We start from the raw sequence: 27703 nt of genomic DNA, 5'->3' as shown, positions 1-27703 counted from the left end.
AAATTTAACTTTTCCAGGAATTATTGTAAAATTATGTTTTACCAATACCATCTTGCACTGTCATATATGGAGAATCACACTTCCCAGTCTTACAGACCATTTAGGCAGGAATATTTCTTGGCTCTGAGATGACTTACATATAAAGGCTTCTAGTAGGTACTAACCAGATAGGAGGGGTAGTGGTTTTCTTTCTCTGTTCTGGTCTGCAGAAGAAAAGTAATACTTAATTTTTAATGAAGTTTCCTAATGTTATTAGCAACTTTACTTTTTGGAGGATCCAGACATCTCAAATAAGTTTTCTGTCTATATTTGAATGTAAAATTCTAGCACTTCACATTTGATTTGGATCCCAGGAATGTGGTATAAACCAGGTGATTTTTAAAAGACTGATTATTATGAAAACTTCCAAACATACACAAAAACAAATAGTATAATAAATCTTCTTGTACCCATTTCCCGCTATCAACAAAACTTGGTGATGATTATTTTAGCTGAAAAGTGTTAAGACTATTTTTTCAAACCAAAAAGGTACATCTGCACACTTACAGAATATTAGAAAGCTTTTTGAATGGTAAATTTTAAAATTATATGCAATGAATGTGCTAATAATATCTAAATATACATTATACAATATGCACATATGACTGCCTTCATTGCAACATTATAACTATACTAGGAAATTTTTTTAGCTTTCAACACTTTCACCATTACAATTGCAGAACTAAATGTATTTGCCTTTTGTAGGATAAAATTAGCCTCAATTTCTAATTCACTGGCTTGCAAACTTGTGTGTTTGTGTGTGTGTGTGTGTGTGTGTGTTGCTGGGAACTGAACTCAGGGCCTCGTGCATGCTTGGCAAATACTCTACCACTGAACTACATCCCCTGCCCTGGTTAGTTCATTTAGTACATTTGCAATGTACAAATAATGACACTAGTGTCTGTTTGTCCTGATTGTTCCTCATTTCATTAGACAACTTCCTTCTTTTGCGTGGGGCTACAGGGGATTGAACTCAGGGGCACTCGACCACTGAGCCACATCCCCAGCCCTTTTTCTTTTTTGTATTTTATTTAGAGACAACATTTTATCCTACTGAAAAACTAGCTTTTATTGTTAACATACAAATTAAGTTAATATAATAGTAGAGTCGACGAGAGTTTTGTTCAGAGGATAAGGTTATAATTAAAGGATCATAAAACATTTGTTAGTTTCCATACCTTATATTCTTGCAAAAATAGGATGTTCTTTTTTTAAAAAGGTGGGGTTTTTTTAGTTGTAAATGTACACAATACCTTTATTTTGTTTTATTTTTATGTGGTGCTGGGATCAAACCCAGTGCCTCACACATGCTCAGCAAGCACTCTACCACTGAGCCACAACCTTGGCCCAAATAGTATGTTCTTAATTGGGATAAAATAATACTAGAAATTAAAGGATCTCTTTAATTTTCAGAGAAGTATACATCTATTTATAGTTATTTAAGAATTTTCTATCCAAACATTAATTCTTTAAGCTGTTCTTTAGTATTCTTTTCATTCTCTCATGACTATTCTACAAAATACTTTTTATAGGAAATATATTCATGAATGTTTTATGCATTTATATGCTCACACAGTCCTGATTTGGTGCTTCTAAAGAGAAGAAATGGTAACATCTATCTTGGCTTATGCTTTGTCATAAGTTCTTGACAAATAAGAGTCACAAATTCCATTACCATATAACACACTTAGCCTTTGAACACTAAAATTGTGGCATGTGATAATGAACAAAATGCTTGCTTTTTTGTGTATATTTGAGTGTGCTGGGGTTGGTTTGAAAGGGCCTTGGGCTTGCTAGGCAAGTGTTCTAGCATTTAGTTACATCTCCTGCCCTTTTATAAATTTTTGTTTTGAGATAGGGTCTTGCCAAGTTGTCCAGTCTGCCATTGAATTTGGGATCCTTCTACCCCAGCCTCCAGAGAAGCTGGGTATGGGATGTATACCACCACATCCAGCTAAGAACATGATACTTTAAATGTTTGGGACATCAGGCTCCCATTATGAAGACTTGCATAATATTCAGGGCTTACATAGAGCTATTTCAATATACAATCTTCAGATTAAAATAAATATGAACCAGCACAAACTGTAATCTAAAAAACACCATTTACAAGTGACACATATTCAAGCTCAGACAAGTAATATGCAGAGTGCAACTCAGTCAATTGCAACAACAGGCATTAAATAACCACTTTTAGCTTGTCATGACTCAAATGACAGATATAGGTTTCAAAGACAAATGAGCTAAAATAAATATTTTAGTAGTTCAGAACCTAAAACACATTTAAAACCTCACATCTTTAAGAATATGGACCCTATTAAATAGAATACTTCAATTTTCAAACAAAGCAGAGAAATGTAAGTGATATCACCATGTATTCATATGTTGAATGTTCTCTCTGCTTCCTTTTCAAGGGATTGACTTCTGGAGAGTTGAGATTGCACCTTTTATATGTTCTCCAGAGCCCATTATATTCTATATTAAGCATGTTGTAATCAATAGAATATATTCTCAAATTCCCTGAGAGCTAGATGTGGTGAATATGACTTTTAACTTAGAGGAACAGAGCTCATGCCAGTATGAATATATACAAGTGAGAAAGGGGATATGGAGAAATACTCTATTAACTAGAAATCACTCTGCATGTGTGAAACTTGTGCAGAGGTAGGAACAGCAAACAGTATAAACAGCCTCCATTTCCCCCAATGGGGGTCCTTTGTGACATAGCAGCAACATACTTGGATCATAACTTGAATTTAGGCTTACTGAACAACCCTTTTAACTCCTCCAGGATTCTCTGTTGTTCTGGTGGCACCATGTCTTCTAAAATTTTTAAAAGACTACAGAGTTCAATCGAAAATGGATTACATTTGCTGTTGGTTGTTCAGCCTTTAATTGACAAGAAAGATTTTACTCATTGGACAAAATGGGAAAAGGAGGAGGTGGATTTATCTTCACTATATGTATAAATGACCAGAAAATATTATTGCATCCCATAGCACCACTGAGTAAACTAAAGTTCTTTAACAGCTACATTGTAATACTCAGATTATATTAACAAATACTTATTTAGTTCCATGTCAGGTGTAGTACAGATGCCAGGGATACCATTATGAATTAGATCATACCAAATTTTTGAGATCTGTAGGAGTAACAAACTCTTCAAAAGAAATAATTTCAATTGAAAAACATAGACCATTATCCTAAAGTGGGAAGATGAGAGAAAGATTCCTGAACTCGGCAAGACCTGACAGCTTTGGAAGTTTCAAGGAGGGATGGCTACATGAATAAAGGCAAGAAAATATAAAATGACCATTAAATGGGTAGACAGGTAGGTAGGTAGACAGATATTTCTTTATACATTCCTACCTACCTACATTAATTTATTTATTTCTCTATATAGACATACAAAGAGGTGGGCAGCATGGATTGAGGGCAATAAGGAGGGGAGAAGGGAATGAGAATGACAAATGCAAAAGGTTGAGAATGGAGAGATGCTTTCATGGAGAACCTTAAGTATGATGATTTAAGGGGCTAGCATTTTAGCTTAGTCAGGTGATGGAATATTAAATGGTTGGCAGCAGAGAAGTGTATTCAGGTTTGCTTGGCAGACACACAAATTGTTATGACACAGAAAGAACTCAGATGAAATGAGAAAAATGTTTCTGTGGGTTAAAACTGTTGGGTCTTGGGGCTGGGGATGTGGCTCAAGCGGTAGCACGCTCGCCTGGCATGCGTGCGGCCTGGGTTCGATCCTCAGCACCACATACAAACAAAGATGTTGTGTCCACCAAAAACTAAAAAATATATTTTTTAAAAATTCTCTCTCTCTCTCTCTTTTAAAAAAAAATCATTATCTTTAAAAAAAAAACTGTTGGGTCTTAAAAATTGCTATGACATCCATTACTAGTAAGATCCATCTACAATTTTTCTTACAACATATAAATCTACACTTCTCACAAGACGACTATGTCAAAGTCAAACTGGATCTATATGAATCACGCTACAAGAAGATTTAAATTAGGTTCCTACTTTCCAACAAAATAGGATATTATTTCTATGAATCTGAAATCCATTATTATGTTGTTATGAATGCAAATACTAGATAGTTTGCACTGGTTTCACTGGTTTCCTTAGTGTTTAAAATGCAATGTTACCTTTTCCACGTGGAGAAATTAAGAGGAGCAAATGTCTTTTGTCAGTTGTATTCTTTTTAAAACTAATGAACAAATTACTGCTTACCTCTTCTCATATGCTCTAGAACCCATTTTTCCTCAATTGAGTGTTGGTATTTTATTCTAAATTCACTTTATATAGGAATCTGTACTATCTTATATTTTGTCAGTAGCTAATTTAGCGGTGTAAATTTAAATAAAGTAAAATAGTTCCTCAGTTGTACTAGCCAAACTGCAATTGTTTAATAGCCACAAGTGGCTAGCAGCTACTGAATTGGACTGTGCAGATACAGAATATTTCCTGCACTGAATAAGTTCTATTGGACAATGCTTTTCTAAAATATAAATCTCATTATCATCACCTTGGAAATACAGAAGACACTGATTTTTTTTTTCTGACCAAAATGTTGATTCTATCTATAATAGTGGTTATTTAAATATACAAAATGTTTCTATATTTAGTGGTATAATTGTCCTTAATACCTAAAGTGCACTTAATATTTGACTAATAACACATAAAATTCCTGCTTATTGGTATTTACTTCTTGGGAACTGATATGAATGAAATAGAAAATGAATAATAAAATTATTTATTTTGCTCATTGAGTAATCTAAATAATAATAAGATCATATTTCTTTTCCTTTCCTTTATTTTCTGTGTGCTACCAAAGGGAAATAAGGTAAAGAAATAAAAATTAAAATGGTTCATCTTTAGCAGTTTTAGATTAAAAAAAAAAACGATAATTTTGGATAAAATATATCTGTGTTCATGGGAAGTACATAGCATTTATAAATTTATCCCCCCACTTTTTAAAATGTAATTTCTACTTTTCATAATGAAACATTTAAGTGCCTCAATAACAGGAAAAGGCTTACTATACTTAAGTTTTTACATATTCTAGTTTCTCAACCGGACTTCAAGCTGTATTCACAGGACTTTCACAGAACAGCAAAATTAGGCTTGGGCTAGATGTCAAAATTAAATAGTTTTCCTTCTTGAAAGAAGGAAAACTATTTAATTTTGAGTTGAAGTAGATTGACTAACATCTCATTAAATAAGTAATATTTAACCTAGTCACTTTTATATAAAATAATTTTATCTGTCCTTCACAATTTCCTTTATGGTACTGTATTGTGCAGAAGGCAGAGCAGTTTCAGCTGTTGGAAGCCACAATGCTATTCAAGGTCCCCACCCAGGGTGTGGAAGTCCTATTCATACTATACTCACAGTACTGGTTCCAAGTCAGTCTCTCATAATGAGAAACCTACTGCCAACCACAGAGCAATGGGTAGGGTGTGCATGGTAATACATCACAAGAGAGACAGGAGCATTTGTCAGACACTCCTGTGAGAAAACAGACAATTTCTTAGGTATTGAGATGCAGTAGAATGAGATAAAAAAGAGAATACTGGGAATAAAGAAGAAAGGAAAAACAAACAAACAAACAAACAAAAAAACAGAATAGCAGAGTCCTATATGCTGAGGTGGAGAAAAAGTGAAATTAGGAGAATAAAGCAAAGAGAGGAATGATATCCAGTGTTAAAACTTATTTCCACAAAAGAAACCGAAGTTCTATTTCTTCCTGTTCTTTCCCTACTGCTTTATATAGAGATCTGAATGTTTAACTTAATTTAATAATCATAATAATTACAACAAATAATAATCATAAATTTTTAAATTTCTAATTTTACAACTTCAAATACAATTTCTTTCCTGGGATCTTTCTTCCTTACTTTCCCATTCTGTTCCCAAGGAAGTCAGAGCACTCAATGTCAATTACTGCTTTTTGATAGTTTACTCCCTTACCTCATTAGCCATAGGTGAGATGGCATACACCTGTAATGCTAATGGCCCAGAAACCGGAGCAGGAGGATCACAAGTTCAAAGCCAGCCTCAGCAACTTAGTTAGGCCCTAAGCAATTTAATTTGAAATAAAATATAAAAACAGCTGGAAATGTAGTTTAGTGGTAAAGATCCTACCATGGTAGAAACCCATCAAAAGCAATCACAATAGAATATGCAATATAATGAAACTTCATCTTAACCCCCTGTACAGTTTGGTTACAAAAGTATCTCATTTTTAGCTTTTATTTTATAACCCTACTTGTTTCACTGTGTTAAAAATTATATAATGTTACTGAGGAGAGACCTAAGGGGCTTATTTGGTGGTTAGGTGAATGTCCAATTTCCCAAGCAGTAAAACAATCTTCCCAGCAATGTGTCTGAAATGCATCTGGTCTCTTTTTTGAAATCTGGTTAGCAGAATGGAAGAATTTTATAACAGGGCTCAAGAGACCTGAATTAAAAATTTAGCTCTGCTATGAATTATGTATCTCCTTTGGCAAACTAATCTACCTTTCTGAGTTGTTTGGCTTAAATGGTCATCAGATTCCTTCCAGTTCCAAACTCCATGATTTTAAGGTCTGGTCTCCCCTGTGCCAGTTGGTTGGTTGATGTCAGCTGAGAAGATGCTATAGAGGTGATTTAGTTAAAGATTCTTTTCAAGAGTGGTATGGGAGTGGGAGTTCTATTCATACTATACTCACAGTACTAGTTCTTGGGCTAAGGAAGGGGCTATACATCTAAGGTTAAAGGAGACATCTTGAGCATCCAAGAGAACACACTGAAATATTTTAATTTCTTTTCTTCTGATTGATACATTAAATCACTGAAAAATAGAACACATCTCTTTAAAAAAAATAAATTTAAAGTAACATGTAGTAGGAAATCTTTAGATTGGAACTCTGAAAATCCATGGTGAAAATCGACGATCCTTCAAATGATTGAAACTCTATGATTAACTACTTATGTGGTCTTGAGTACACTATTAAGCCTTTACAAGTTCAAGAATATGTTTAGATAACATATGTTCTAAGCCATCATCTAATTCTAAAATTACTGAAATCCAAGTAACTGTCAAATTTAAAGATCACAAAGGTTAGGATTTCTTTTAAAATGTTTGAAATGTGAATATTTAAAAATATGTGTTAGTGACATCCACTGTTCTGCATGATTTATCACACATAAAAACAATCTGTAAAGTCTACTTTTTATGGGAATTAAATTAGATGACTGAGTTTTTTTTCTATTTTCTTTTCTTCTTTGTATACTAGTTAAAATCTTCATAAACAATCTGTATCATTTATAGAGTGAACATAAATTACTTTACCTTTAGAAAAAGTAAGCAAGCAAGTTACTCAACTAAATAAGTAGAGAATTATTGCTTTTGAATTCCAAGTCTCAAAACATTCTTTTCAAATAATGCTTTTATTCTAAAGCAAGCACAATATATTACTATTTGCAAATATAATAATAGGAGTTTATTTAAGGTGATGCAAGCGTTTTCGCAATAAACCAACATTTTTAGGTTTTGTTTGTTTAATTAGGTTTTAAAATATCCTCTGAAAAAAACATGGGTAGAGTTGTGTGTGTGTGTGTGTGTGTGTGTGTGTGTGTGACAGAAATGCTTTTAATAACAAAGGAAGATTTCAAAATAGAAATTACCCTGTATCAAAAAATTCAAGGCATATTTGATTTTTAAAAAGAAATCTCTTCTTTTGGTTGCATCTCCTGAAACAAATCTAAAATTTCTAAATCTGGAAAATGATGTATCATAACTAGTTACCTTTTCAACAAATAAGAATTTGCAACAAACAGAGATTATGCAACATCTTTGCAGTTATATAATAATATTTGGAAACAAGTTGGTTTATCTGAATTTTCTTGAGGCTTCCACATATGTGCACACACATTACTTGAGAAAATAATAGGATAATATGCTACAATAGTCTAATATATTTTGTCACATATAATCAAAATCACCTTTTCAAACAAAGTACATCCAAAAGACTATTATAGTATAACATAAGAAATTGAATACCTTTCATTAATTGGTTGTTTTCCAGTATTAGGGAATGAATCGAGGGCCTTGGGCATGCTAGGCAAGTAATCTTTCACTCAGACTCCTTGTAAGAAAATTTTTATTTTTATTCACTAAGTTGCTCAGGCTGGCTTCAAATCTGTGATCTTCCTGCCTCAGCCACCTACCTGAATAGCTGGGATTTCAGGAGTGTAGCATTGCACCTGGCTTTCCATTAATGTTTGATTTCTTTCCTTTTTAACTCTCAAACTAAGATTTAAGATAAAAATATTTCTTGTAGGGTGCAGTAGTACATGCCTGTAATCCCAGCAGCTGGGGAGGCTGAGGTAGGAGGACCATGGCACTAAGAAATAAGAAAACAAAACAAAAAAACCCCACAACCCTCAAATTTTACTAATCAACAATACCATTAATATAGCAAATATCAAACTACATGAGATCACCAGAAATTATTTTATTTTTAATATTCACATTTTAAGAAAAGGTGTTATTCAACCTCCTGTTAGAAATATTCATCTAGGTTGATATATATCTTTACTGTTTATAGTTTTAGACTATAATGGTTCTTTATTTGAATCACCAAGGGCTTTTTTTTGCACAATGGAAAAGAGTTCTTTACTTAAATGTCTCTATAAGGAGACAAAAGAAAACCAGGATAAATTATTGTTCACTTGCTAACTGTTGTGCAAATTAATTAGGCATAAAATATAACTTATGAAGTAGGAAACTTTTTTTTTAAAGATATAAGCAGTGTCTACTTCTTGCCATCACAATTCCAAAAGCTAAATAGTGAAATTATTTATCAGCTTCTAAATTTTATTTCCTGTCTTTGATTTAACCTTTTCAGATAAAAAAATATATACAACCATCTTATAATAAAAAATGGCTAATGCTTTCTACAATGCATTTTATGTACAAACCCACAATATCAATAAAGTATTCAATAATTTTCTCAGACTAGGGTTATAGCCCATTGGTACAGTGCTCACCTAGCATGTGTGAGGCACTGGGTTTGATTCACAGCACCACATATAAATAAATTAATTAAATAAAAGTCCATCAACAACTAAAAAAATTTTTTTACAAGTTAATTTTCTCCATAATCCCAATTCTTTACAAATTTGCAATTTCTGAATTTAAAAAATTACAGTTTCTTTTACTAGAAGGAAACCACAACTCTGAGTATGTTCAACTCTAGAACTGTAAATGTTTAAACTTACATAATAGAGGAACAGACCTTTAGCAGAATATTTTAAAAGCAATTTAAAAATTGAATGTTATATTGGATCAATGACCTTAAAGATGACAATGTCTCAATTATGTCACTTCTCTCTTTGAACTAGAAAGCACCTAAAATTTCCTTTAGTCAACTTTATCAGAAAGTTTGTCTAGGAGGCAAGGTCAGTTATAAAACTTTATCTTTAAAAACATATAGGACTAGGGGCTGTGGTTGTGGCTCAGTGGTAGAGCGCTCCCCTAGCATGTGTAAGGCTCTGGGTTCGATCCTAAGCACCACATAAAAATAAAACAAAGATACTGTGTTCAACTACAACTAAAAAAAAATATATATATATATAGGACTAGGGGCCGGGGTTGTGGCTCAGTGGTAGACTGCTGGCCTAGCATGCACGAAGCACTGGGTTGAATCCCCAACACCACTTAAAAATAAACAAATAAAATAAAGGTAAATAAAAAAATAGTACTAACTGAAATCCTCATGCACCTATTTATAATAATGGTAGTCTTTACCCAACCATTTACAACATAATTTTATCCCATTCAAAGTGCTGATTTTAGCATACTACGGTGACGCAGCCTCATCAAGTTTATAGCAGCTCAATTCACAACAACTAAACTATGGAACCAACCCCAATGTCCTTCAATAGATGAATGGATAAAGAAAATGTGGTACATATACAGAATGGAATATTACTCAGCCTTAAAGAAGAATGAAATTATGGCATTTGTAGGTAAATGGATAGAACTAGAGAATATTATGCTAAGTGAAATAAGCCAATCCCCCCAAAACAAAAGCTGAACGTTGTCTCTGATAAGCAGATGCTGATCCATAGTGGGGGATGGGGGGGACTTTAGGGAAGAATGAAGGAACTTTGATTTGTGTAGAGGGAAGTGAGAAGAGGGATAGGGCTGTGGGGATAAACATATGATTACACTACTGGAGTGACTCTGCACCATGCAGAGCCAGAGGAATGAGAAGTTGTGCTCCATTTGTGTACAATATGTACAATATGTCAAAATGCATTCTACTATCATGTATAACTAATCAGAACATAAATAGATAAACAGACAGATAGATAGATAGATATAGAAAGATAGATAAAGTGTTTATTGTGCCAGGTGTGGTGGTGCACACCTGTAATCCCAGTAGCTCAGGAGGCTGAGGTAGGAGGGTCACGAGTTCAAAGCCAGCCTCAGCAAAAGTGAGGTGCTAAGCAACTCAGTGAGACCCTGTCTCTAAATAAAATACAAAATAGGACTAAGGATGTGGCTCAGTGGTTGAGTGTCTCTTTGTTCAATCCCTGGTACCCACCCCCTCATAAAAAGTGCTGAAATTTTGTGTGTGTGAATCAAATATTTTTTTCTGAAACAGAGCTTTATTCTGGAATAATAAGAAATTACCATTTATATAAAGTTGATTTTATTCTCATAATAAAAATGTAATACTTTGTTTTATCACTTTACATTCATTATCTTATTAATCTGGTTTTGGCAGGCCCATTTTATAGAAGGAATAACTTAGACATGGAGGTATCACCCAATTGCTGCAGTAAATGTTACATAAAGAATACATGGAGTAATTAATTTAAATCTAGGTTGTCTAAGTCTATAATCCAAATTACTATGACTTAGAGTACAGATTCGAAACTTTATTTCAGAATGAACAAATCAGAATCTCCTGGAGTTGTGCCCTAAAATTTGCTTTCTTAACTGGTGGTTTGGGAGGCACTTCGTCACCATCGTGCCATTCTATCTCCCTGGAATTGCTGCTTTTGATTTGCTGCTTTGCATCTCCATGAACCAGCCATTTACTGAAGCCTCCCATGAGATAAGTGTACAAAGTAGAAAACATACTTCTTGCCCTTGGGAGTCTCATAATCTTATACACAACCTAAAATATCGAGAAGACTTCAAAGCGGCTGGACTGGGCACGTTTTGGATAGATGACTCTGCAGAGGCAGTATACTTTGACTGGGATTTTGGTGGAAGGCAGAGCAGAAAGAGAGAAGTCAATGTAACCTGGGTACAAAATCTTGGCAGTGGCAATAAGACATATGGAATGGTTTAATAACCTCTCTTTATTTTAAAACAATTTTAATTCCGACCTCTTTCAGACACACACAAAATTACTAACCTTCTACATTCATGGCTTCTCTCAGAGCCTGAAGTTTCTTTTGTCTGTCTCGAATTCGGTCCAAAGCACTTGATATTGCTGAGGAGGTAGAAAATTCTCGAGTGTGATGAACTGGATCCATTTTCTGAGGCCCAAATATATCCAAGGCTATGCTTCCATCTGAATATCTTGCCTCCTTTTTTCTAGGAGTAGTTGAAGTCCGCCCTGTTACTGCATCAGGGTGACAGTGTTGGTATCTGTCAGTCTCTCCAGAAAAGTCTTTGTCAGCGGCACAAAGCAAGTCCATGGATGAAGCCCAAATCTTCTTCTTGGGAAGCATATCGATGCCAGCGATAATCTTCTTATGTGGGCCACTACTTTTAAACTGATAAGGGGAACAGGTATTTTCAGAATCTTCATGACCAGAATTATTATCAGCTGAAATGTCCTTGAAATAATCTTCTTCGTCTTTTGTGTCTCTGATGGACAGAAATCCCATAGATTTACTAAGCCCTTTGTTAAGAAAGGTCTGATGGGAGAATGGAGGCTTGTGTATGTCTAGTACATCAGAAGTAGAGCTTCTTCCTGGAATGATAAGAATCTATCATGTATGCACAGAAGTTTTAGATAGAAAATAAACTGGAATGTAACCCACTAATGACAATGAAAGCAGTGGCAACTTCCTAAATTCTCCAAGTAGAAGATCAGAGATGAAATGAAATGATGGTTACAGTGATAGTGAGGGTGGACAGAGATGCTATGAGCATAACTCTTCATGGTCCAATGTACCCCCCACCAGCAACACTTTTCTTGCAGTGCTAGGATCAAATTCAGGGCCTTGCACATGCCAAGCAAGTTCTCCACCACTGAGCTACACCGCTAATGTCTCTTATCTAATAAGTAATAGACTGAACTTACTTCTTTTGAGTAGCATTATTTTATCATCAAAGGTGAATTTTTTAGTTCTAAAAATGACAAAAATTGCTGATACTATCTGGTTTGGTAGAATATTGATTATGCATGAAAGAACTTAAGGTAATAATAGAACATAGTATACTCCTTTACCTTCTAAAGGTATAACTTAAATATATATCACTTGAGTCTAAGGTCATGATATAGTCTAATTTTTAAAATGAATATGTTTAAAGGAAAGCCAATGAATTCTTGCTATATTCTAGATAAGAATAAGACTGTACCACTTGGAATTCTTAAATTCAATATTTATTATAATTAGACATATTTTAGAAATTATTAGTGTTTGAAATCCAGATAATTTGATAACATTTAAATTATGAACAAAAACTTGTTTTTCCATAGCAGACCATCACATACTAAAACATTTTTTCCCTCTACAGCATATCAATATTTGTCAATTGGAATTAAATTCTTATTCTTTAGTCTTGATATCATTAAAACCCATTCTACTTGCCTTTTAAGGCAGTAGCCTATAAATACATCGAAACACACCAAAAAATGCACATTCAATCTGTAGACATTGTGAATTCGTGGATTTACAACAAAAGATCATATATTTGTCCACTACTGCAAAAAACTGTAAAAAAATACTTTACACAGTCACTAACACAATTGCTCATAAACACTGATGATTTCCTGTGTTACCTTCTGTGATTTCTCTTTATAACCAATATAAAATAATGATTAAGCTTTTGTAATAACAATAAATTGTTTACTAGTTCATTTGAAGATGTCAATTGCCTCTTCAGAGAAAGAGCTATAAACTTTATTGATGTGACCACAAAAATTTATCTTAAAAATTTTAGAAAAAGTGACTTCATTTCACAATGGCAACAAATAATTGCTTACTCAAAGATTAGATTCAAATATTTTGCTTTTCTTATACCTCATCTTCCTCTCAACATGGATCAACTTAAGTGCAAATATGGAAAACAACCGTATTTGAGATATGTAATACAAAGAACACTAAGATATATATACCATACCACATCCAAACACAGATGCTCATAGGCTCTAGCTTCTAAGCATGTCTGTGTTATAGTACTTTAGGGATAAATTGCATTCTTCAGCAAACTATATTTTAAAATTCATTAATATAAAATTTTATTGACTAGAGAACAAAGATATTATCAGAAAACAATTCATTATGAGATTCAAAAAAGTAAAAACTAGAGTCAAGAATCATATCACAGATGAAAGCAATTATCTTCTACTGCCTTTGACTAACAAGAAGTATTTAAAACCTCCAAAAAAATCAAACAAGTGGGTATTTTGGAAACACCATAAATTCACAATCAATCACTGTGGACATTCAATGTGTTAGTTTAAGTTCACTCTATTTCCACCATGACTGTTTCTTTTTCTTCAAATTTCCTACCTTAACTTTCTACTCTTTCAGCTGATTTCCTATCTAATATTTCACCAAGAAAATAGAAGCTGTCAGAGGAATGCTTTCTCATCGTTCCTTGACTACTTCTACACATATCTACCCTGTGCCTGCAGATCTTTCTCCTATTGTCTCAGAGGAAGTTGAAGGCCAATTCCAAATATGCATTCAGGATTTCCTTCTCTTTTTACTTTATCAAAGATTTTTCTTCTTTGGTTAACTTTGGTTAGCTCTATGCTTGTATCTTCATTGTTCCCCTTTTAATCACCATTTTCATTAGTATACAAACATAATCTAATATCACCCATGAACAAACCAACTTAAGTAAAATTCCTTACACGTTACCACATTTCTCTCTAGCTACTGCTGTCTCAAATTTCTTACTTCCCATTCATTTTTCTACCAACTTTAGTCAACTGCCAATTAGTTCACACCTTGGCAACAACCCTCAGTATGTATCACCAATGATCTCCACATTACCATATCCGATGGACACGTTTTTCTCCATATCTGACTTCTCAGTGACAACTGACATTGATGACTATCCATTACCAAATCACTTTCAACCCTTTAAAAGCATTCCTTCTACCTCTCAAACTGTTCGCTCTTATTGTTTGCTTTTTCCTTCTCCTCTCCTGGAAATCCAAATGGGTTGGATTTCCTCAGGTATTAGTTTTAGAACTTCATTTCCACCTCCTCTACTTTTTCCTTTTATCCTCATAAACAAGGTTTTAAATGTCATCTATCCCCTGATACTCCCCAATTTATATTCTTGGCATCAACTTATTCTGGGAGCTCCAGTCTTTCATAATTGGTACTTCTGCTAGGGTACTTCAGAAGTACCTCAAAAGAAACATACTTAAAATTGATTTTTTGTTTCCCACATTCTCCAAAGTCTTTACTTCAGTCTTTACTATTAGAGTCATTGGCTCTGTTATCCAACTGATTGCTCCAAAGAGAAATATGGATACCACCCGTAACAGGATTCATTATTTCATCTTTCTTTGTCCCCATATCACATCCATCACTAAGTGCTGGTACTCTGTATGACTACTTCCAATTCCACTGCCATCACTTTATTCCCAATTAAAGTTATTGCTTGGTAAGATGACTGCAGGGAACTCCAAATAGGCCACCTGCTGCTTCTTTCTACTTTTCTTACTCAGCTATCTTCCATTCAGCAGCCAGAACTATCTTTTAAAAATGCAAATTCTGTGATATCACTATCCTGTTTAATGAGGCATATTAATGTGTTTTAAATCAAGTCTCACCTCCTTTCAGGTCTGCTACTTGAATCTTCTTTAGTTGCATATCTATTTCCCTTATTCCAACCAGGCTACAGGTTTTTCTGTTACGCTCTCTTATACATAAGTGCCTTTGTACAGACCTTCCCACTGCTTTCAACACTGCTCCAAACTTTTCTCACAACTAGTTGCTTCTCATCCTTTAGTTTTATTTTAAATATGACTTCCTCAAAGAACTCTACCCTAACCTCATTGTAATATGAACAGATCACCTAAAATGCATCATGAGTCTATTCCTCTTGTAATAGGTAAATGTACAATGCTCTTTTTATGTCATTAGTGTTTACTGACAGGACATTAATGGGCCACAGTGGGTTTTTTTTGTTGGTGGTGGTTTTTTTTTGTTTGTTTGTTTTTTGGGTTTTTTTTTTTTTTTTTTTTTTTGGTACCAGGGATTAAACTCGGGGCCACTGGACCACTGAGCCACATCCTCAGCTCTATTTTGTATATTATTTAGAGAAAGGGTCTCAATGAGTTGCTCAGCGCCTCACTTTTGCTGAGGCTGGCTTTGAACTCGTAAACCTCCTGCCTCTGCCTCCCTAACTGCTAGGATTACATGTGTGTGCCACTGTGCCCAGCTAGGCAATAGTATCTTAAGAGAGTCATGTCTTCTAACTAGGTGTATAAGGTCCCAAACTAAATGCTAATTAGATGGCTCTTGTAGATGCTGGGATTTTATTGTATTAATTCAAATTAATTGGATATGAAAATATTTCAGTACATGTTTACTGAAAGTCCAAGAAGTTGTCATTTTAAATTTTACAAAACAGTACAAATAAAAATGAGAATAATTCACTTAAAAGTTTGCAATACCTTTGTGCTATGATTCTATAAAATATGTCAAATTTAACTATGGTTCAATTTGCTTTCTAATTTTGAAAATCATATTATAGTAGCTAACTTAAAGTCTCGTGACTATTCCTTACAACAGATGATTCTGAGTCATAATTAAGGTCTTTCTGGTGGCCAACAGATCTAAGAAAGAGATTGGTGAAATGTAAAGAGAAACTAGAAAGGAAGAAAGGTGGGAAAAGTGGTGAAACTCCTCAGGAAACTGGGCAAAAATTTGAGGAAGTATGAAATTAGTGATAAGTCTAACAAAGATGGTCTAAATAAAATTCTAAGAGCTATGAGACATGAAAGCATTCAAGGAAGAAACCAAGTAGATGCAAGAAGAAAAAGGAAGCAGTAGGGAAGATATTTTGAGAGTAGTTTCTCTACTAGATCTATTAGCCTAAGACTGCTTTTGCTCGCTTTTTGAAGGAAAAGAAGATATATCTTTAAGTAAGCACATAGGTGCATGGTGGAGAGGTGGATTTCAGCCATTACGAACCTGCCATTCTTAAATCAAATATTCCTATCTGGCAGGAGTAGCACTGAATTTTTGTCCTGTTAATGATACGTATTAATAATAATAATGTAATTCTGACAATTATAAATCTTATTAAATAAAGTGACTGTATTATATAGAGTCATAGTTGCTTTATGTTGTTAAAGCATTAGGGAAAAATTCTGCACTAATCTAATTTTGATCACAAGAAATTATGCTAATGCTTTTGCTGAAAGCAGTGCCAATGGAGCTATTCTTGAATTATTTCAGACAGAAGGAACATTTCCTGATGTTTGCCCATCCTGACCCAGGTGCTCCTTACACTATATACATAGAGCCTGTGGACATATGTTAAGCTCTTGCCTCACTGTATAAAAATTATCCATTATATTATGTATCTGTCATCACTCCCACTAACTTCCCCCACTTCTACCCAAAGTGGAAAAAAACACATAAAGACTTTATTGTACTTGTTCTATATTTCCAGTTCCAATAAAAATGATTCCAAAAGAATACAGTAGAATTGATTGATTGTACAATATTTAAAAACCTTTAAAATCCAATTTAGGTAGCAAAATTACTATCAAAGGCATGATGGTGTATACCTGTAATCCCAGTGGTTGGTGTGGCTGAGGCAGAAGGATTCCAAGTTCAAGGTCAGCCTCAGCAATTTAGCAAGTCCCTAAGCAACTTAGTGAGACCCTGTCTCAAAATAAGAAATAAAAAGGGCTGGAAATGTAGCTCAGTTGTAAATTGCCCCTGGATTAAATCCCCAGTTGCGGGGGGGCGGGGGGGGAGCACTTGACCACTGAGCCACATTCTTAGCCCTATTTTGTATTTTATTTAGAGACAGGGTTTCATTGAGACACCTTGCTTTTGCTGAGGCTGGCTTTGAACTCACAATCCTCCTGCCTCAGCCTCCCAATCCGCTGGGATTACAGATGTGCACTACTGTGCCTAGCCTGGGTTTTAATTCTAGCTTTCCATTCAATCCACGAGTTTGGGCAAGCCATTCAATTTCCATGTTTGTCATTTCCTTCATCTAAAAAATATGTATATAATTTATTAGACCTTTTTTGTAGAGATGATAGGGCAAACTGAACTAATCCACATGAACTATTTTGAGCTCTTCTGAACAAGAATAACTTAAAATTCTAAATTTTGCCTCCCTTTTCTATTTTTGCTTTATCTTCCTAAGCATGTGATTATCTACTGAGAGGGGATTTAAAAGTTCTTTTGAAAGGAAATAATGAAACCAAAGTTCAAGATATTTCTCATAAAAGTTTTAGAATTTTTTTTCTGTAATAAAAAGTCTCACATTGTTTAAAATAGGCTAAATGATGACTACAAGTGTATTTTTCATCTCATAGGGGAGGCTCTGAGTTCAGAAAGAGTTTACAACCAACATTAAACTATACACAATTATAAGCATCCAAATTTAAAATGAGACCATAAACATTTTCCTTTGGAGAATGCACAGCTTGCAAAAATCAAAATAGAGAACAATAAATATATATTGAAGAACTACAAATAAAAGATTTTAGGAGCATAAAAAAGTCTTCATGATAGAACATATTCCATTTATTTTCAACTGGGAAAAAACTTCCTTATAAGGTACACTATGTCTTAACTATTTTTGTTATATGTGTGATCAACATTATCCTTAGTTGGATATCATTATTCACCTTTCCCCTCACAGACTCAAACATTTACAGCATCTCTTAGAAGTGAACATCAAAATTACATTTAAATACTAAAAGAGGCCCCTCATTCCTCATCTCCTCACAAATGTGTTCAAGTACATAACAAAAAGAAACATGATATTATCAATATGCCAAAGTTCTGAAGCACTATCATGCTGATCTGGTCATGGTGTAGGTTTCCATCTTAAATTTGGCAGGAAATGTTTGATTTCTTTCTGCTTACAGAGGCCATTTTATCAGCACTAGCAGTATTAAATAACGGAGTAGGAGCAGTTAGCCCACTTGTGTAGAGCCTAGCTTTTGTGATGGATTTCAGAGGTAAGATATAAGGAGACAACCGTGAAGGTCATCTTTCTTTTCTTTCTTTCTTTCTTTTTTTTTTTTTTTTTTCCAGTTGTAGATGGACACAATACCTTTATTTTGTTTGTTTATTTATTTTTTTTAATGTGGTGCTAAGGATTGAACCCAGTGCCTCACACATGTTAGGCGAGCCCTCTACCACTGAGCCACAACCCCAGGCCCTGAAGGTCATTTTTCATAGGTGAAAATTTTTATTTAAACATTAGATGAACAATTAGGTCACTAGGTATAAAGCACTATTCCTAAATTTGCTTACTACTTTTAAATCTAATCTATGTCTCATTGCCCATCTTGACATTTTCTTTATTGAAAATAAGGTCAGGAGCCTAATACACAAAGAACATCCTTACAGAAACATTTCAGATAGGTACACATTGAAGAAAATGCTTTACTACCAAATTGGGATAACAATGTTGCTTTGCTCCAAGTGACCACTGTGAGTTAACTAGTTGTGACCAAAAGTAATGCCAGTGGCATAGAAGAATATTTCTTCTTCAAATGTAATTCTTTCTTCAACTTTTTAAAATTAGTATATACCATTTACTATTACCTGCTAATTGCTTCTATGTAGTAATGGCTATAATTAGTATATTTATGTTGATTCTGTATTTGAAACAGGTTTTATAAGTTTGTAAAAAGTAAATTAAAAGAGCTTCTGTGTAATACTAATGTGGAAAGCAATGGGTAAAATGGTCTGAAGAATCCTCTTCTGTTACATTTGATCTAAACAAGACTGTAATTTAAAGGTCAAATACCTCTAATTTTACCCCAAAATATAAACATAAACAAAATTTGGTTTATCCTGAGTGACTAATTGTAATTCCTTACAAATTCTTTTGAGTTGAGATATAGGGGATATTTCATTCTGCAATAAAGATTTTATTCTCTAATAGTCATATCAGAGAATAAAATCTATGGATAGCCTGTTAAGCACCTTCTGTAGATTTATAAATTTGTTATAGCTATACTTTTATGCCCTGCATTTGCATAGTCTACTGATCATAAGAATTCTAAAGAGATTTTAGAAGCAACACTAAATCTTCCTTTTGGTATAAAAACAAAAGTCACAAATAAAAGGCATTAAAATTTGGTTTAATACAGTTAACACTTCTGGGTTGCACACATAAAACTGAGTTAAGAGGGCAGATCCCAGGCTAAGTGTTTTTACTGCAATAAAACCAATTAAATATCTGCTTGGGATTTTAATAAAAAATTTGTTTTAAAACTTCTGATGTGTTTATTGTTATAATAAGAAAATGGTCTAATAATATGAGCCAAGACACTGAACTACTTAAATTTTCGTTTTACTTGCATATAGCTTAATGTTTAAAACAGGTTAAATCAATCAATCCATCATAGTTTCACATATTTCTTTAATAAACTATTAAAGAATTATATTACAAATGTTATATTATGTGTAATGTTTTCATAAATCTTATTTCCATTCAATCAATAAATATTCATTGAACATGTACAAAAACTAATGTACTTAATGTACCAGGCTTTCCCTATTCCTAGCATCTATGTGTCCAGAAAGCTTAATGTCTATAAATACATCTTATTAAAAATATATGTATATATGTATATATGTAAGTAGCCTGCTATTAAAGGTATATGATGGAGTAGGTATAGATTCAACTGAATCTCTAATTACTACCTCTAAAATACTGTATAACAATTAATGTCTGTAAAATTAAGATTCTGAATCACAGCTGGGCATGGTGGCACCCACCTCATAATCCCAGCTACATGGGAAGCTATAGCAGGAGAATCACAAGTCTGAAGCAGTCTGGGCAATTTAGCCAAACCCTACCTCAAAATTTAAAAAAATTTTTAAAAGGGCTAGCTAGACATGTTGTTCAGTAACAAAACAGTTGCCAAGCATGTGCGAGGCCCTAGGTTTAATCCTCAGTAATGCAAAAGAGAGGAGAAAAAAGATTCTGAATCTCCAAAAGCAATATAATCTAAATATGTTAACATATGATAATATTTAAAATTTGGCTAACTAAATATGGCACAAGTGATTTTTCTTTCTATAGACCTATGATGGATGGGGAATAGGAGGTAAACGCACACACACACACACACACACAAGTATATCTATGTGTATGTATGCATAGATGAAGTTTTTATTCTTAGCAAAAATGTATAAACTATCTATAAAATTAATCATTCATAATATAAAATTGTATTTAATAAATCAGCAAGTAACAAACAAACTTCAGTTCCATAACATGGCTACTTAAGTAGCAGTAGCAGATAGTGGTAGGGAACTCTGGAAAGAGAGTAGAGAAAGAACAGGAAAGGGAAATAATGGAGGGAGGGTAGACAGCTGTGAGGGCAAGGGGTAGGAGGTGTTGGGGGGGTAGAGAAAGGGAAGGTAGACAGGTGTGAGGGTAAGGGGTGGGAGGCATTGGAAGGGGGGAGGAAAGGGAGACAGGATAAAAGAAACAATCTATGTTTCACTTATTTAAGTATTCATTATGACTCCTTGAAAAAAGATTCTTTCACCTTGCTCTTGACATTTGTCTATAATTTTCTGTTGTTAGTTCTAAAATATAAATTTGGAAATTTGGTGAATTATCCATTTGCAGTTATTCTTAGCACTGAGGTTCATATTGTATCCTATTTCAAATCCTATTACAACAAAAAGAAAATTGGATTCTTACCTATAGGAAAATTTGTCCATATATACACAGAGAAATAAGTATTGTAAAGGAAACACTTGTAAGAAATGATTAAAAATGTTTAACTTGCCATTAAAACATTGTAAATTAGACAAAGTCCATGCTGTAATTTTTACCCACACAGAAACTAGTAATAATATGTGTATTAGAAAAGAAACTTGAACTAACCAGAAATAAATATTCTTGATGTGAAGACTGCAATATATTTTCAGAAAAATAATCCTTATTCACAGCAATAAAATGAAGCATGAAAACAGACAACTAACTGCACCACTACAGAAACTCTCCACCAGAAACAATTTTACTTCTTTTCTTTGGCTTCTTGAGAAGGGTAATAGCACCTTCTTTAAGCACCTTCTGTAGAAGGGGACACTCTTTCTCAGAGGTGAGAGTGGGGAACTCTGCAAAACATTTGGTCCACATTACGTATCTAATTTTCACAAAGAGAGTTTCTCACAAGTTTGTAAGTAAGATAGGTGTGTGCTGATTACCTGATTAAATCAAAACTTAGAAATGTTAACTTTTAAATATTTTATCAGATAATATTAAGTAGAATATTTTATTAGCAAATATTTAAGCTGTCTTTACATTTACTTCTCTCTTGCCCCAAGATCTATGGACAAAATACTTCACCAAAAAACTCCGAATGTTTAGATTACTATTTCTAGTATTGCTTGATGAGAAGTAAAAAGGGTGAAGATAATCAGCAAAATCAAAAGTCCATTTTATAAATAAGCCAAGTCTGAAACTCAACACTGAAAAAAAATTATCACAGAAAATTTTATTTCTTCCATTTTTATTTCAAGTGTTGAGAATTTCCATGCATTTCTTTTTTAAAAATCTACATACCACTTATTATAGGACCCATAATTTTATAATGCTATTGGAAAATAACAAAACCACTATTTATCATTCGTTTTTATTTACTATGCATATAATTTATGGAAGTATTGATAACTGCAAGTAATGAAATGAATTATGAAATCAATTTAATGGACTGTGACTAGCATTTAAAAAAGGGAAATAGAGTTGGGCACAATGGCATATGCCTGTAATCCCAGTTGCTGGTGAGGCTGAAGCATGAGGATTGCAAGTTCAAGGTCAGCCTTGGCTATATATTAAGATCCTATCTGGAAACTTAAAAAATAAAAAAAAGGATCAGAGATGGAACTCACTGGTAGAATGCTCCTGGGTTCATCTCCAGTATGAGGAAAAATATAGAATGTAAAATATCAGTGTGTAGTAAGAATGATGCTGCTTTCTGAAATTTTTGCTTCAGTAACGTTTATATTCATAAATATTTATTCATTTGGTCATGCTTGATATTTTAATATAAAATGTTATGATAAGTAAGTGATAATACAATATTGGAAAGATAAATAATTTGCTGTGGGAATCCTGACTGTACTAATATTTTCTGCATAACTTTAGTGGATTTATTTATTAATGTAGTTAGTGTTTGTTCTCTGCCTCCACTTTGCATCCTGATATTATAACTAATCATAATCACAATTATTAGATTTCCAACTCAGATAAGTATGATTTTATAAAAGAAACAGTAGAATAAAGCTAAAGTCTAAAAATTTCCTATTAATATGCTCTTACCTGTTGGTAATCCTTTTCCTCTCAATCGGTCTCGAATAGCCTGGCTTCTATCAGGCTTTTGTTCACTGTTACGGGAAAGCTGGTCCGTCTGTATATAGGTAATCAAAAATCAAGTTTGACAAAACAATCTCCCTTTTATTTTCATGGTAATTGTCTACAGAATAACACTAATTAGACAATTCGAGATATTCTAGGTCTTTCAACTAAATGGACATATTGGCAAATGACAAATCTAAATCAATGCTCTTTTGAATCTCCTTTACAACAAAATGGGTAGTAGTCTCAAACATCAGTAATTTTAACCAAGGATATTTGTTTAAAATAAAGCATGTCAAATTAGTCAAACTCCACATTATGAAGAATGAAAAGCTAGAAATCGGTTTACTCAGATGAGCAAATAGAGAAGAAACATGGAGATAGAAAATGGAAGGAAAGAAAATGGTGAAGAAAAGTTACTTAAATTTAACACCATACCAAATGCTTATACACACACACACACACACACACACACACCCCATATGAATGTTAATATTCCTCCAATTGTGAAATTTGTTTGATTATGAATTAAAAACCTATCTATAGTAATATTTTCAGGGATCTATTTCCTAACTATAAGAAGAATTACATGCAAATATTTCTGAAATAATATTATCCTTTAAATTGCATAAATCATGTTAATGCAGATTACACTGTGCTGTGACAGAAAAGACAGTGAACATTCTATATACTTGGGAATTCCTATGTTGAGGCAGCTATTAATAACAGCTGTTGTTAATTCAACAGGTACTATGTGCACTAGGCATTGCCTTAAGAGCTTTAAAATCTTTATAATTTAACAAAGATTCACAACCTTATATGGTAAATATTATTATCCCCATGTTACAGATAAATTGGGATAATTTTAAGAACCTTAAAGCAGCTCATTAACACTGAAATAATCATCTTCACAACTGTTCAGAGATAAGAGTGGATGGTAAGTGTTAAAATTCCTATCTTATCAATGAGAAAAATTGAGGTGAAAATATTGTAACATTGGAAGAACTAAAAGGAGGCCTGCTGGCTTACTATAATTCATCTTAAACTAATGCTATGCTATATTAATCTTAAATAGGAATTTGGTCACTTCCAGTGAATTTCACAGTAGTGAAAGACTGATTCTGTGAGTTACTGGAGGCAGTAACAGTTTCAGGGGAAGATAACAGCTAAAAGCATTGGCTTTGGGTCAGAGACCCAGGTTCTGATTATTTCTCTGTAATTTATTATACATGTCATGGGCAAGTTACACAATCCTTCCGAGTCTTAGTTTCATCATCATTAAAATGAGGATGAAAGTATCTCTAGGGTGGGTTTTCTTATGATGAAAAAATATGATAATGCATATAAAACATGCAGCACACCTGTGTGGCACAAAGTAAACACAGCTATTGAGTTATTCTGTGCAAGAGGTGAAGAACAATTGAAAGGTGGGGTATATTATAAAAGTTCCTAAAAATATGCCTTCATGTAAAGGCAGGTTCTCTACATGATGATTCCAAAGGACCCTCTCTTCTTTTCTCCCACTAAAACACTACTCAGCACACCTTGTACCAGACTTATTTCTATTCCCCCCTATACACTACTCCTTCCCATTTCACATCATTTATCTAGGTTCATTGCTCTGCTGAGATTACTCTATCTAGCCTACAGAATCTACGTCAAAATGCTACTTCTTTCTAAGTGCTATATTTATTATAGTTTTGACTTATCTCCATTCCCCTCAGATCTCATAGTTTTAACTTATTTGGGGGGAATTATTGGGTATTAAATTCAGGGGCATTCAACCACTGAGCCACACATCTCCAGCCTTATTTTGTATTTTATTTAGAGATGGGGTCTTACTGAGTTGCTTAGTGCCTTGCTGAGACTGGCTTTGAACTTGTCATCCTTTGCCTCAGCCTCCAGAGCTGCTGGAATTACAGGTGTGTGCCACCACACCAGCTTAGTTTTAATATTTTTGTTGTTACTTTTCATAGCCTTGTTTGTATTTTATAATTAAACAAGTGGTTATAGCACTTAAGAGCCCCTAAATCAACTACTTGATTCAAAAACATATCTCTAATACAAGTTTCTAGTACAGGTTTCATAATTAGATAAGCAATAAATATTATAATAAACTGAATTAAATGCTAAACCTTCAAGGAATGGAGATCTTTTTTGTAACAGGCAATTATTGGATAAGGTAATAGAATTTCTATGGAGAAATACTTCTTCATGGGAAGACAGAAGAAAAAAATATTTTCAGTGATTTTACTATACAAGTAAAATCAGAAAAGAACACAAATATCTCATAGAAGGTGTGGTGTAATAAAAGATTCCCATACTGACTACTGTGAAACTGTTTGGGTCTCAATTTTCTCATCTATAAAGGGAAGTGATTTTATAGAATATCAGTATTATCAAAAGTTCTATTATAAAAAAACCTCCAGGAATAAAATAAGTTTGGGAAATATTTCATCTATATGCTTATTCTTGAAGGTTAGTAACACAGTGTAGCATATTAAAGACTGAGAAATTCAGCAATGAAAATACCTTTAATTTCCCTTATGCAGTTTTTTCTTAAGTTTATCTGATCATAGAAGAATTTTTAAAACAAAAATACATTTGTAACAATGTGGGAAATTTTGGTCTGGATAAAGGACTTTCATATATTTTTTGTAGCTTCACTTTTATTCACAAAAAAAAAAAAAAAGGAACATGCAGAAATAAAACAGGAGCTAACCTAGTTAAAGAGGGGAAAAAAGGCAGCCAAGAAGGCCAATCATTCAGCCTTTACTATCTCCATTTCCCTCCACTACAGAAACACAAAAGTTTAATGGGAGATAGTTTATGAACTGCTTGTCTAGAAGATCTCTATTTCTCATCAGCTGGCAGAGTACATGGAATTTGGATATATCTTGTCAGCCACATAATGTCCTAGTTAAGATAAGGGAAATAAACATCTAGGGATGAAAAATTAAGCAGAAGCCAGGAAGAACACTGTGTGACAGCAACAAATTTGTAGCCCAAGTGAAGAAGAGACTACCACAGAGGGACCATAACACTAAATGGAAAGAGAAGATAAGAGTTTAGATACAAATCAGATGTCAGAGACCAAGGAGTATCCAAACTAGGGATAAAGGGATAGGAGAGAGTTAAGAGACACAGATCAGAAGTGGTATTATTAGATATAGAGTGTGTTGTTCTTAGGATTCCTCTGACCAAGACAAGAGAAAATGGGAACGTCCAAGTCTTAGGGCAGTATGACCATGATCAAGCATGGATCCTTTCCACTGTCCCTATGGCAAGGTCCAAAGAGGATGAGAAAGGCTGGGGAATACCTATGAGATCCAGACAAATGAGTGTACAAGAAAGAAATATAAAGAAGTAGGAAGAGCATTTAAATATTTCTAAAACCCACTTTGCATGTTAATGCTTTTCTATAGGTATTCACAATGGTAGAATCACTTTAAGGGCTCATTGGGAAAAAAATTAAGAAAGGAGGCAAGAACAGACATTTCCATCTCAAATATGTTATAATTCTATGATATTTTCTAGAATAAATTACTAGTAGTTTTCACAAAATGCAAGAGACCAAGTACCTGCAAAGGGCTTCTAAATTTAATATTATTTCAAGTAAACAACATTAGAATAAGAAATTCAACTTCCTATTCCTAATCTCCACTGAGAAAATGCTATCTATATAGTAACTTCAAAGAAAATTCTGTGATGTGCTACTAATTTTAAAATATGACTATATTGGTCAATTGGAACTGTAGCTTACCCCAGGAAGATTTCCCAGAACGAGTTTTACCAACTGTTTCACATAGGAAAATGAAGGTGCACAGTTGCTATTCCTAATGTGGGCACTGCAAGCATCCAGGACGGTCCGAACAGAAACTCGAGCATAAATAACATCCTCACACATTCCAAGCAGTATGCTATTGAGATGATCTCCAAGCTTGATAGGCTAAAAATGAAGAAAGAAAAACATTTCTATAAATGTATGTAAATCCTCTAATATGAGAAAAGCCATTCTAGCAATTTCAGAAATCACAGCAAATGTACTTCACATACTTGGAGCAATGAGTTCTTTCTCTATTAGTAAATATCTTGTTTGTTCTACCTTTTTCTATTATAAAACAAATTATTAACAAAATATGGTTAATATACATCTTCCCTGATAGGAAGTATTACAGAGAACCTGTTATCTTTTTTGGTAAACAAGTGGAATTCTTCAGTTATTCAAATATTTTGAAAACAGTTCTTATATATACATGCCATTTGTGTGGAACAAACTATTTTCTAAAATATTTCTAATATTTTATAATTATATGAATATAATTTGATGTTTCCACAATAAGGTTGAAGATTTTCAGATGTTGCAATTACTGAAGATCATTTAAATACAAGTTATCATTATCTCATGAAACAGAGAAGCCAGACCATTTGATTATTTTTACTAGTTAACACAATTTGTGAAATATTATATCCAAATAGCCAATAAGCACATGAAAGGGTGGTCCACATCATTATTCACTAAGAAGTGTAAATAAAACCACCACAAAAAGTCATTACAGGGCTGGAGGTGCAGCTCAGTGGTACTGCCTGTGCTTGACATGTGGGAGACCCTGGGTTCAATCGGCAGCGCCATCAAAAAAAGAGACAGAGAAAGAAAGAGAGAGAAGAAAGAAAAAAATCTACTCACAAATAAATGAAAAGACTAATAATACAAAGGACTGGTAAGGATTAGAGCAACTGGAATTCTCATCGATTACTGATAGTCACTTTGTTTAAATAAATGTTTTCCCTATGACCATTTCACTTCCCATCTATTTAGGCATTATTTCATCCTGTAGGTCCCAGATTAGATGCATTTTCCTTTAAGAT

The 27703-nt window shown here is 33.6% G+C and overlaps 1 protein-coding gene across 8 annotated transcripts in view; it reads right to left on the bottom strand.

Moving 5' to 3' along the window:
- Positions 1 to 27703, bottom strand: part of Ptpn13 (protein tyrosine phosphatase non-receptor type 13) — a 198513-nt gene that overhangs the window by 99050 nt on the left and 71760 nt on the right. For 7 of the 8 annotated variants that reach the window (XM_071614406.1, XM_071614408.1, XM_071614410.1 and 4 more), the window contains exons 5-7: positions 26598 to 26783; positions 22799 to 22886; positions 11469 to 12032 (exon numbers count right to left, since the gene is read on the bottom strand). In XM_071614406.1, the coding sequence (XP_071470507.1) occupies positions 11469 to 12032; positions 22799 to 22886; positions 26598 to 26783 (838 nt within the window). The remainder of the gene's footprint in view (positions 1 to 11468; positions 12033 to 22798; positions 22887 to 26597; positions 26784 to 27703) is intronic. The other variant, XM_071614411.1, reaches the window with a different exon arrangement.

Source organism: Marmota flaviventris, chromosome 7, assembly GCF_047511675.1.
Source record: "Marmota flaviventris isolate mMarFla1 chromosome 7, mMarFla1.hap1, whole genome shotgun sequence".
Taxonomy (NCBI): Eukaryota; Metazoa; Chordata; class Mammalia; order Rodentia; family Sciuridae; genus Marmota; species Marmota flaviventris.
The sequence above is the reverse complement of the archived record's forward strand: the minus strand, read 5'-3'. Positions and strand labels throughout refer to the sequence as shown.